This window comes from Rousettus aegyptiacus, unplaced genomic scaffold (genome assembly GCF_014176215.1).
Source record: "Rousettus aegyptiacus isolate mRouAeg1 unplaced genomic scaffold, mRouAeg1.p scaffold_m13_p_1, whole genome shotgun sequence".
In the NCBI taxonomy this organism is placed as follows: Eukaryota; Metazoa; Chordata; class Mammalia; order Chiroptera; family Pteropodidae; genus Rousettus; species Rousettus aegyptiacus.
The window spans coordinates 52,855,839-52,868,833 of record NW_023416284.1 but is presented as its reverse complement, the minus strand read 5'-3'; the positions used below and the strand labels follow the sequence as shown (position 1 = coordinate 52,868,833).

The 12,995-nt window shown below is 39.2% G+C and overlaps 1 protein-coding gene across 3 annotated transcripts in view; it reads right to left on the bottom strand.

The window, feature by feature from the left end:
- Positions 1–1,735: 1,735 nt before the first annotated feature.
- The window catches only part of ST6GALNAC5 (ST6 N-acetylgalactosaminide alpha-2,6-sialyltransferase 5), a 141,777-nt gene continuing 130,517 nt past the window's right edge, over positions 1,736–12,995 (bottom strand). For 2 of the 3 annotated variants that reach the window (XM_036235331.1, XM_036235332.1), the window contains exons 4-5: positions 12,094–12,201; positions 1,736–3,107 (exon numbers count right to left, since the gene is read on the bottom strand). In XM_036235331.1, the coding sequence (XP_036091224.1) occupies positions 2,876–3,107; positions 12,094–12,201 (340 nt within the window). In that variant the 3' untranslated portion in view covers positions 1,736–2,875. Of the gene's footprint in view, positions 3,108–8,896; positions 8,995–12,093; positions 12,202–12,995 lie in introns of those variants that run through there. The other variant, XM_036235333.1, reaches the window with a different exon arrangement.

Genomic DNA, 12,995 nt, shown 5'->3' with positions numbered 1-12,995 from the left:
CTTTGCCCATAATGGCTATCTATTGTAATGGCCTCTACTGAATATTCTTGCGTTGAAATAACAGAAGCCATGGATTGTCCAGCTGTGGATTTGTGTTACTGTGGTCTTAAAGCTAGGAGGAGGCTGATGACACAGCTTGGGAGAGAAGAAAAAGGTATGTCACATGACAAATATGACTTAGGCTTCAAACACAATCAGATATTGAAATTGCTGAAGTCTGTAAACATGGTTCTGTAGTCACCTTTTATATCAGAGTTAGTGCTTAATGGTGTCGAATGATGTTGAGAGATCGATAGTTATGAAATAGTGGTGATATAAGAACTCAAATGCCCACAACCAGGTGTATCAGCATGATCTATCAGAATTCTAGGCATTTTCTTGAAATGCTGTAATAAAACCACTGCCTAAGTGATAATTTCTTACATTTATTTCTACCATGTTTTAAAAAATATAAACTCACATACTCACATATCCTAGCTACATATATAGTTAAAATATTTTCCAGTGAAGCCAGAAATTTCAGAATTTCATTGCTTTTCACTCTTTTGAGTATTTGAGGAGAAGTTACAAAAGAGATGGAGCTATCACAAGGTCTTTTAAAAACTAACAAACGAACCCTAAAAGTTGAAGGTAACACAGACATTTGAGATATTATTAGATTAGGTAATATAACTACCTCTTTGCATTTCCCAAGTATGCCTTCCCAATCATCCATAAAAATAAAAGTAGTTAAAGGCGCTACTTACATCTGAATAACAATCTTTTCAAGTGATGGTAAGGGTGGCCTATGAATCAATTATATAAAATTCATACACTTTTCATACATTCATAAAGTACTGTGTATTCAGAGTCCATGCTGCAGAAGAGACTATACCAGAATAAAATTCTCTTTACAAGCTACGAGAAAATTTAAAGAGCACATTCCAGTGTATTTCAGACAGACATTTCAATTGTACTGGCTTTTAACAACTCAAGCCACACCGTGATAATCCAACTTTGTTTTTTTCGTATGTAAATATCTAGACTCTTTGCATCTCAATAATAGTACTCCATATAATTAACAGTACCAGTTAGTGCAAAGGAATGGAATCTTAGTACTAATTAAGAACTGGGGGAAAAGTGTTAATGAGGGAAAACTTCTTTAATCATAAACCAGGTCATGTTCTGCAAAAGAACGTCAGTGTCTATATGACATATTTGCTGGTGCCATCAAATGTGGCATTAGAAAAACTAGTGCTTCCTAAGCCATGTGTAAAGAAAACATCGCTGTATTTTTAAAAGACCATTTTTGAGCCATATTGTTTGCTTAAATGAAAATCTTCCATACCAACTGATCTTGGCTCTGAATAAAATAAATTCTTATACACCCCCAGACCAGGGAATGGCAAAGAATATAACGTGAGATTTGCAGTGAGTGAATCTGATAAACAGTTCATAGGATAAACAGAAGGGCAGTTTCTTGCTCTTGTAATCAGGCAACCCCATGGAAGTTTGCTCTCTTCTCTCTCTCTCTCTCTCTCTCTCTCTCTCTCTCTCTCTCTCTCTCTCTCTCTCTCTCTCTCTCTCTCTCCCTCCCTCTCTCCTCCCTCCTCCCTCACTTCCCCCTTTTCCTCAACTCCCCTCTCTCTCCCTCCCTCCAGCCCTGCCTCCTTCTTTTCCTTTCTTTGTCCTTCCTCCCCCCACCCCCACCCCCTAACCCCTCGTCTGGTGCAAAAAGCTCCAGAAAAGGAGGGAGTAGATTTTAGCTAATGAAGACCAAGGAGAAACTATGTTTTAACCACAAGAGAAAGTTAGGTTGTAGGGGAACATAAAAAGCCCCCTAAAAAAGGCTCCTGCTACTACTGTGGGAGCCCTACCATTCCAAGTGCAAAGTCCTCAAAGGGTTCAACGAGAGGTTCATAGAATTTTAGATTTGGAATGATACTTAAGAGGTCATCTGATAAAGTCACATCATTCTGTGGAAGAGGAAACTAGGGCTTAAGTGAAATGACCTATATAAATTATTACTAAAGAAAACCATCTTTAAGTTTCTCTTGTTAGTATCTTTTTGTGTTAATGACACAGTTTTTGGTTTTCGGTTTTGTCATTTGGAGCATTTCCGAACCTTGGAAAATGTCACAGCTATTCTTGAAGCCTAAGGGTTTAAAAAATGCAAGACAACATTTTCAAGCTAAATACCAACTGCATGCTACCAATGAGCATGGTGGACACAGTAACTTATCGATCCAATGCTAGGCCTTTTCTGACCATCATTTGGGATTCAAGAGTTGGAATAAATTACCTAAATAAATATAAGGATAAGTTACCACATAATAATCTATAAAAATACTGGGCTAGAGTACACTACAAAACTCTCAATAAATAAATACCGGGCATTTGCTTTATGAAAATCGGTGGAGATGTGCTCTTTAGAAACAATGTCCACACTTTCAGGCTGTGTTTTACAAATCACACACACAGAATTCAACAGGTGACAAAGGTTATAGGTCAGGTTAGGATACAACTTGATAGAAAAATGTCTTTTGACATGGCATTTCTATAAAGGAATATACAACTAATATTGAGTTGCTCATGTTTCTGTTCCAAAGGCAACACTTAAAAGATCCAAAATGTTTTTAGCCACAGCAGCATTGCTGAAATGAGTACTCAGTTCCGAAGACAACACCTTTTGAATGAGACAACATTCATTAAGATATGTTAATTGTAGAATCCTCCCTATCGGCGCTGCTGTGTAGTTATATCTTGTGGGCATCTGTACATAGTATTTCTTGAGGAGTGAGGCTATTTCTTGCTACTGGTTCTGTTCCTCTTTTGTGTCTGATAGCCCAGGGACTTTAGCATCCTGTTGTCTGATACGGTCTGGCACGCTTGTTCCTCAGAGTACAGGTTTATTCTCAGGATGACTTATAGCAAGTGGTTCTGGTTTCCAGTCCGGTTGAAAAAAGTGAATATTGAATGTCCGTGCCCAGTTCTTAAAGACTCGTTTCTCCGTGATGAAGCGGTGGTGACTACCCTTCCGTCCTCGCTCATGGGAGAGGTACATTGTACATTCATCTGGTCCAAAAGGTTCATAGTAATGATAAGGTACTGAAGGATGATTGGGATCCCTGTAGGAGGAAATAAGATAACTGATTAAAGCAGAAAAGAAAATCCTTTGACTGAGGAGGTAAGATATTATCTTTAAAAAGCTGATAAACACAACTTACATTTTAAATTTAAATAAATTTCAACAAATGTTTTTTCCATCAAACAAATAATAAGCAAATGGAAGGGTTCTGAGGTTATGAATAAGAGCAATGAACGTCGTTACCAAACAGAGAGATTAAAAGTGTGCTGCAGGACGTTCAGGCTTTTGAGATTCGAAAACTATGTATTTCTAAGGCCAACTATTGTTCCTATTTCTACTCTCGCCCCCATACAGTCTATTTATCACAAGCAGCTCTAGAGATACTTACATAACAAAAACAAATCATTCTTCTTCACCATTTCTACTCTCAAATCCTTCAGAGACGCCCAATTATACTAAGAGCATGGCCTACAGGGTGTTCTGTGATCTGACCCCTCTCCAGAGCCTTCTCCTAACCCAACCAGCTTTGTCCTCTATGCGCCAGCCTTACTGGCCTCTCTGGTTGTCATCTCCAAGCTCGTCCCTACCTTCAGGCCTTTGCACTCAAAGGCAGTCGCCTGGCTCGAACACTCTCTCACCAGCTCATTCTTCTCACCTTTGGGGATCTACTCAGATGCATCCTCCTTAGAGATTCTTTAGCTGATGTCTGCTCCCTTCACTCCCTCTCATTCAAATCTATTTTCTTTATAGAATCAATCACTCCTTGAAACTGCTGTTGCTGTTTCTTTGCTCATTGTCTTTTCATGACAGCCGGCCTTTGTCTCGTTCCTAGTAGGTGCTCAATAAATAATTTTTGAATTTCTGTTGTTTAAAGAAATTTATATGGAGTTAGCAGTTACACAGCAAGCCTCTAAAGACAATTTACCTCCAAATATGGAAAGTTGATGATCTTAATTTGGTTCCACGGGAGAGAAAGCAGTTAGCAGGCACGATGCCACCGGTTTTTTCTTGTTGCTCTAGACAGACAATGTATCCAGAAATAGCAAATCCTCAATTCCTGTTGTATAGCCTGACAGTCTCCAAATTTTCGCTTCTCTATATCCCCATCTCCGCTTCAAATAAGAAACACTGGCTCATTTCTTCAAGGTAGTGTGCACAGAATAAACATAGGGGGTGGGCGGGTACCTTTGTTCCTAGGTTACTAAAGATTTACTAAAACCCAAAGAACTCTTGTCCCAAGCTGGTTTCCATCTAGGTCAGTCCACTCCACGTCTTCTGTCTTGAAGCCTAAATGATAAGCTCAGTTAAGATATCCCAGCAGGTAAAACTTGCTACTTTGAGCTACACTCACTAACTGGCCTTGCGGCAGAGACTATGCTCTTAGTCTCTTAGCTCTTCTCTTAAAAGGTTCAGGTATCCCAGCAAACTACCTTTCAGCGCCTGATGCACTGGGGTCCCCCCTCTGATCACTAAGGCTCTATTCTAAGTACAGTAACTTGGCATCCCAAAGATGCTCATCCTGCTAGACACCTATTTGTTTTCTTTGGAGGAGATCAAAACACAAATGGCTTTTAGAGTAGCAACTTTACTGGGGTCAGAGATCGAAGTCTTTTATCAAAAGGGGTGTTGAGTTTGTGGCTCTGACAACAATAAACCTTTGAGCTGCTTCTCCTCTGAGATTAAAGTTTTTCCAAGAAGAGAGATTTATTTTCGTCATGCAGCATTTAAACCTGCCTGGGTTGGATGCTGTGCTAAATTAATACTTTGCATCTCTATTACGCCTGTCTCAAAAGTATCTCTATGTTTCACAGTAAAACATCAGAAACTGTGCTGTCTAGTTATTATAGATGATCACTTATTTACTTATAGAAATTGAAATCTCCTTAACATTTTAATAGAAGGTGTTTTCAATACAGAAAATGCATGCTAGGAAAAATTCAAGATGGAATTGACTATGATGAAAAAAAGAATAAACAAAGAAATAGAAATGTGTGAGACAAATCTCCCGAGATTCAAATGGCATAATTTGTGGAAACATGCCAAATTCATGTGACAATGGCACACTTGGGGTTAAGCTTTTATTCCAGTACAGATCGAGTTTTAAATTTGATTCATCAAAGTTTTGGACATATTCTTGGCATCAGTCTGACTAAAGAAACAATTAGGTTTCTAAAAATAATCATGAGATTGATTTGGCATCTAGGATAGAGGGAAATTGTAAACCAACTAAAGGATGCTAAAGGATCAATTTCCTTATTCAGGATGACCATCTCTTTGAATGAAAACTTATCTGGCTCTGTATTGATCACCTAAAGGGAGAACTAAATTTACACATTTGGTGAATTTAATTCTTGATTTCAAAGGTGTCCTAATAAATAAGTGGAGGTTGTTTTCATCCTTTAAAACTCTGTCCAGGCGTCAACACGTAATGCTATGTATATATACCTTACTGTTGAATTGTACTCCTGAAACTTAGTGGATTTCATTAACCAATGTCACCATTAAAAAATTAATTAATTAATTAATTAATTAATTTAAAAAAAAATTTCCAAAAGGCAGAAACATGCTTTGTGAGACTGAGAAAGCAGAGCCGAAGCATCTGCAGGAACAGCCCTCTGGTTGTGAGCCTGCCATCAGCTGTAATTCACTGTTCCACTCAGAAAGCCCTTCCCAGTTTAAGGTCATAATTTCTTAGTTCTTTTCTCGAACCTGACTTTGTAAAGGCTGCCACAGCCTTTTCTTCCTCCACCTGAGCCCAGTGAAAACAACAATAAATATCAGCAGAATTTTTATATCAAGAGGCTACTATTGTAAAGGAAGGATTCTGGCATGAGGTTCCTGTTTTGGACCAGGGGAAGCTGAGGGCGTGAAGGTATGAGGGCAGAGGTGGGTACGATAATCACAGAGCCAGTTACCCCAGTGGCTGTAGGCTGTCATCAGCACTCCAAGGGCCAGCACAAGAACAAATTCTGCAAAACAATGAGAAGGATTTTTTTTTTTCTTTATGAAGGAAGCAGGTGCAGAGAGTGAAAGAACTAACATTTAGTGCACACAGGGAGCTTTAAAGAAATACCATTGCCTGTGTTTCACCTCCATAGATTCTGGTTTAATTGACTTGGAGAGAGTCCCGAGCAGGGGTATTTGAAAAAGTGCCTTAGGTTTGAGTATCAAAATAAATAATGGCAGTACTGGATTATCAAATCCACAAAATAAAATAAATGAGTTCGTGATGATATCAGTAAATAACTGAATGATTAAATGAGGAAGAAGAAACAGGATTTTCTTATAGAAGAATTCCAATTAATAAACCTAGAAAGAATGAGGGAATAGAAAATCACCATTACAAGAGCGCAGTAATTGTTGTAGGCAAGATGCACCAATGAACAGAACATCAGCAGGGATTAAGATGAGGCAAAAGAGGTTATTTGTGTACAGTATCTCTCCCAAGATACTTATAAATAACAAAGGGAAAACAGTAACTTTATGATGAGTAAATCCAGCAGACACCACCTCAACTAAATGATATAGGTTAACTTGGTCAGTAATAAGACATTGTGACATTATGTATCTCTGGATATGAGAGGCCAGAAGGGCTTATTGCTTCTGTGGTATCCTTCCCGGTAATGCATAACCTCTAACTAATCATGAAGAAACACACAAATCCAAAGTGAGGGACATATATCCTACAAAAATGACCAGAATTATTCAAAAGTATCAAAGTCATGAAAGATAAGGGAAGACTGAGGAATTGTCATGGACTGGAGGAGACTAAGGAGACTCTAAGTAGATGCAAAGGGATCCCAGATTGGGTTCTGAGGAGATAAAGGACATCAGTAAGAAAAGTGCTAAAATCTGAATAAAGTCTGTGGTTTGGTTAAGAGTGTTGTACCAGTGTTAAATTTGATATTTAGACTCTAATTATGCAAACTGTTAACATTAGTGGCAGCTGGGTAAAATGTGTACAGGAATGCTGTGTACCGTTTTTTGCAACTTTTTCTGTAAGTCTAAAATTGTTTCAAAATAAAAAAAAAATTTAAATATAATAATATTAAAAAGCTCATTAGGAGATTCTAATATGTAGCCAGCTTTGAGATGGCTGATTTAGTTAAATATCTGTTAAGCCTTGGTGCTTAACTTACATTATCTCCTTTATTTCTCCATCAGGCATCTAAGTTGAGTATCACTGTTTTGTTTGACAGGTGAGCTTGCAACATCCAGGTAAAATCTAGTGCCTTGCTTTAAGCGCACAGCCTCCCTCACAGACCATCCGAGGGCAAGACTTGCCCCTTTCAGCCCAAACCCAGTGCTCGGCACTTCACGTGGACTAACTTATTTAATCCTCACAATGCCTCAGTGAGAGAGATAATGTTATTACTCCTATTTTACAGATGAGAAAACTCATGCATAAAGAAACTGAAGATTCATGGTCCAGTTTTGTACCAAAGCTGTCCTCAGGAATGATGCTCTATGTCTTGGAAAAACTGTCCCACTAGGTGGGTTTCTTTACTAATGGCACTGCAGATTTCCACTGGAGTTGGCAGCACATGGCTGGGAGGAACTTTGTCCTTGTGGCATTTCCCCAAGCACCCATCTATAGAGTTGTCCCGTGCTTGGTGCATACAGCTGGTCAGGGTGAGAAGCAGAGACCGCACATTCATGTACAATCCTGCCCACTAATGTTAATGGCAGCAGGAATTGGTAATGTTCCATTTTTGAATCTTCTAAAGTTAAGCTGTACAATTGGAAAGAAGCCTCATAATATTAACAAGCAAGAGAGGATACTTCTATATCCAGGTACAATCTAGGTTCACTCCACAATCTAGGTTCGGGGCTGGACTATCTATAAGGAAAGAATGGTGCCTTTGCCTTTCTCTAGAGCTCTCAGACACTCTCTAAACACATGTCTATTTTTGGCATGGTATCTGGCATATAGTAGGCTGTCAAGAAATGTTTGAGGAATAGAGTTGAATCAATAACTGTCAAGTGTCTACATTGTTCTGAAATTGGCTTGCACAGGGGGTCTTTGAGAAGACTATGTAGCATTCAGAAGAAAATGTTCCTACAACAGGCCCTTCTAAACGTCTGCCTCGGGCCTATGACACCTATTGAGCCGCCTTTATTCTGCTGCTTGATTTCTTGTCCTTGGAGCTTCTTTTGGAAGGAAAACTGCTGCATACCTTGGAATCTGTTGGAATAATACTTGTGTACTTGGTGCAAACTGAGCAACAAGAACCTACAGCTGTTTATCTTTCATGGGGCAAAGAGCCAAAGTGAGTCACCTGAACCCATGCCCCACCACTCAGGCACCTCAGGTGGTGCCGTCATCTCATAGGATACCAGTGCTGCGCACCCACAGGAGAGAGAAGGATGTAATGAAAATACCCAGTGGCTGTTATGAGTTGGCCAAATTATGGCAAAGAAATAAGAAACAACAAGCATCTAGGAGGAAATACGACAATACATTTTAAAACGACTTCATAAAAGGTGAACCACATGGGCACATTACGACTCTATAAGCACCCAATTCCACACAGTGAACTGTTGCCGTGTAAAACTTTCCCTTTTATGGTAGTAGCTTTATTAATGTTCGCTAGCTAATAATTCTAGTAGAATCAACTCTCTGATATTCATGATACCTTTGAGATGTCCTTCACATTATGGATGAGATATTAATTTACTCCATGACAGTGATCACTCCGAGTCATTACTCCTCTAATTAATACTCAAGAAATTATGGGTAACTAAGAGTTGTAAACTTGGTAATGTATTAAGTATGACCAGAAAAAAAGATTATTAGATAGAATTTAAATGCTTGGCCCATTATTATTGCAAATAATTTACAATGGAAAATGAAATTAAAAATACTCACCATAATTTAGTTTGGTAAGCAACGATAACAGATCTTTTCACTGCAATTTATAGTCCACCTAGAGAAAATGGATTTGGTTTCCCGTATGTATATGGCATAATTTAAGGGTCTACTATCTACATAATATACTTAGATGCTGTCTCGGATGCAACATGGGGACTAATTTTCTGCAGCTTTCTGAACACCGATGAACCTGGAATCTGGTGATGAAGGCAAGATGGAGACTGATGCCTGATGCCTGAGCGCCTCTTTTAAGACCCTGCGCGGGCCCTTATTGAGAATGAAGCAGGTGGCCACCACTGACTTCTGAGAATTCTCAAAATCTGAATTTGCCATTTGCTGGTTACATTTCTCATTTACCTGACACTTTTGGTCTTAAAATAAGTTTAGAATCAGTCTCTTAAACATGGCCAAGGAAAGAAAGGTTTTTAAAGTTTATTTATTCATTGAGTCCATCAATATTGAATACATAGTATGTGCTAAACACAATGACAAGTGCTAAAAATTTAAATGTTGATTGAGACACAACTCTTCTTCTTAAGGAGTCTACAGGCAAATGAAAGAGATGGAAAAATCAATCAGTGACCTGGGGCAGGGATGGAGGTGACACAGGGCCCAGTGGGGGCACAGGCAGGGTCTGTCTCAGACAGGAGGTCAGAGAAGGCTTGGAGGAGGAAGACCTGTTGCCTGCGAAGCAGTGAAGTGAGGGATTAGGAGTTTTGGCTCTTGAGCCCTCCAGATCTGAATTCAAACCTAGCTCTGCTCTTCAACCTTGGCCAGCTGTTTCATGTTGTTAAGCTTCCTATGTAAAATGATGATAATAATAATGTTCACATCATTGGATTATCATAAAGTTTCACGGAACTGGCACATGGATTCATACTGAGTGCAGGGCCGGCATATGGTATGTGCAGAAAAAAATATCAGCCATCGATATTCTTAGTAAAATACTAGTAACAATCACCAGTTTAAGAAGGAAGGGATGGTCATTCCAAGCTGAGGGCAAAGGGACAGGTATCTACAGGGTGAGTACCTCTGTAAGTTTTTCAGTGGCTAAAATAAGTTTGTGTGAGCAGAGAAGATGAGACTAAAGTGGACCCCTGAAGGGCTTTTGTATGCTAAGCTAGGGAGTGTGAACTGTTTTTTAAAGCTTTTGGGAGTGACCAAGGGGTTTAAGTGACAGTCATATTTGTGACACACAGGTTACTGAGGCAAAGACTATCTCATTCACCTTTGATGACGTCCCTAGTGCCCGGTATAAGTTAGTTGAATGAATGACAACCTCTCTGATTAATTTAGTAACAGACCTTTTTTTTTTTTTTTGAGGGTATCGATTGCGCCTTAAGTTCCAAAAAGGTTAATTTACCAAAAATGAACAGTTGGCTCTCTTTCTGCTTGCTGAAATCTGGTGCCTTGTGGCTAGCTCTTTATTCTCATGAGGAACTGGGCACTTGAAGGAAGCAAGGGAAGGGGTGGGTACACCGTGAGCAGCCCCACGTGATGTCCTGCCAGCAGCTGGAGGCCACGTGAAGCCAGTTCTCCATAGTGAAGAGGAATGAGATCTACTTCATACAGGAGGCCACGCATGTCCTTCCCTTCCCAGCAACAAGGCCTCCTTACCACTGAGCACCATTCCTTAGTGCTCTTTAGACATCTCTTTAAAATGTGCTGATAGGTGTTGGACTGCAGATCAGTAAGTCCCTTCACCTGGTAGATTTGTACATGCTTAACTTATATCGGGGTTGTGCCAAGCACTCCTCATCTATTACTTCCTGGAACTATCAGATAAACCCTAGAGGTAAGTACTATTGTCATCACCGTCATAAAGGTATGGAAGCTCAGGCTTCTGAGACAGTCATTAAGTAACTTCCCCAAGGTCACTAAGGTTCAGTGAGGTCAACTAATTTTCTCAAGGTAAAGAACTTCTGAGAGGCAGAGATGGTTATTTTCACCCTTATCAACACCTTTTTCTACAGCACTAAAGAGAGAGCAGAGGACAGGGCCATGAATTCACTCGATATTTACAGAGCATCTGCTATGCGCCAGGACCGTAAATATCTACTGTCCTTGCACTAGAGCTCAAATGGTACACCAAACACTCAAACTCTCTGCCCTTGGGGAGTTTACATTCTGGTTGACTCAAAAAGTGAGTCAAGGCACGTACATATCAAAGTCCAGCTCTGTCTACACGTTTCGTTCTCTCCTCTCTGACCTGACACATATAAACTACTATTGCTGCTGTATTGGGCCTTTGGATTAAAAAGGGTGGGAGAAAAGTGGCCAAGTGGTAACAGCATGATTAAATACCCTTCTTATCTTTGCTTTAAACCTCCCAATTGCAGACTTTGCCTAAAGGTCCATGGCCTTTGAGAAGTTGTTAGGTTTTAAACACATAATGCAAGCATAAATTTTAATGAGCAAGCTTAAAATAATGCCACCTTAGGTTTTATCATTTGAAGATCAGGACTGGGGTCACGTGCAGCCCATCAGACATTCCTGAACTAGAGCACTTTCTGCATTTATAGGCATCACGAATAAATTACAGGTGAGTTTTCAATAGGGCTTCCACAAACCAGTGCATTTGTTAGTACACACCAAGCTCTTCCTTGGCACATGCCAGAAGGTAACTTAGGGTAGTAACAGAGATGTGTATGTGTTCCCTTTAAAGCAATACATCAAAATAATTATGCCTGTGCTTTGGCCTTAGAAGCATAAACCGAAGCTACTGATGTGGTGAGGGAAAGAGGCTCAAAGGAATATTTTAATTTTAGAAAACAGGCATTACTGTCAAAGAAATTGCCCTCTTTAATTCATTAAAAATACCACATTCCTTTCAAATGAGAACAAAACTAATATTTCTTAATGCTTGTTCACTGTTAATATTATGCCAATTATTGCATTACTTTTGGTTGATAAATATTCAGAGGATAAATGAAGCCCACAGGATGGATTAATTCTCTAGCAGCACAAACAAAAACTTTCAATATTTTATATCACACAATTAAATGCTGTTTGTTGTTTCTAGAATCAGAACTTGGGACATGTTAATTAATTGCTTCAAGAAGACTGACATATTTTGTGGTTGACATTTGGAATCGGATATTTATAAATGCTGCACAACACTGTTGATGAATTACACTTGTAGAATAAATCCTACCTGCAGAAGTCTGGGGGCACCATGCCATAAACATTGATCCTGTCACACAGCTCCAGTGCAATCGTCATTGTGAACCAGCCAGTGCTGAGCCAAGTGTTGGAGATCTTCCTGGAAGGAACAATAATTAAGTTTGCAAGCTGGTAAAATAATCCTTGTACCCAACTACCATCTTAAATCATTTCTGGAGAGAGGCTGACTATAATCTCTCTCTTTCTCTCTCTCTCCCCTCCTCCTCTTCCTCCTCCTCCCCCTACCCTCTGCTCTATGTGGGAAATGGCTGGAACTTTACCAGATAGATATCTCTCACCAACAGTACCATCATATTCCACTGTACAATGAAAAATGATGTTGATGAACCATCATGCCGTATCTGTGACACTAAAGGATGCTCAAGGGACTTCTGTATCATCAAAAATGATGATCGATGTTCAATGTTTAAGTGCATATTTCCATAACTCAATTTCTTGTAAGATGATAATCCCCTTGTGTAAACCCTTTATTAACCAGAATGCTTGACTAACTAGACTATTCCTTATTCTTCAAGCAGGGGGGATAATAAGGAGCTTATTAAATATGAATAAACAGATGTGTCTGGCTATGTATCAATCCATCGATAGATCAAATGTTCTTAGGGTGAAAAAGGCTTGCTTCCAACTAAACTAACTAACACCAATGTCTTGACTGAACATCTTTTCTTGGGAGTTTAGTAAGACCTCACTTAACATCATTGATAGGTTCTTGGAAACTGCCACTTTAAGACAAACGACTTCTAACAAAACCAATTTTACCATAGTCTAAATGATATAAACAAGAGTTAAGTTCCTAAGGCATATTTCTGTTAATCAAAAATCACCAAACTTCTAAATTAAGATCCAGAACATTTCTAATATTAAACATTGAAA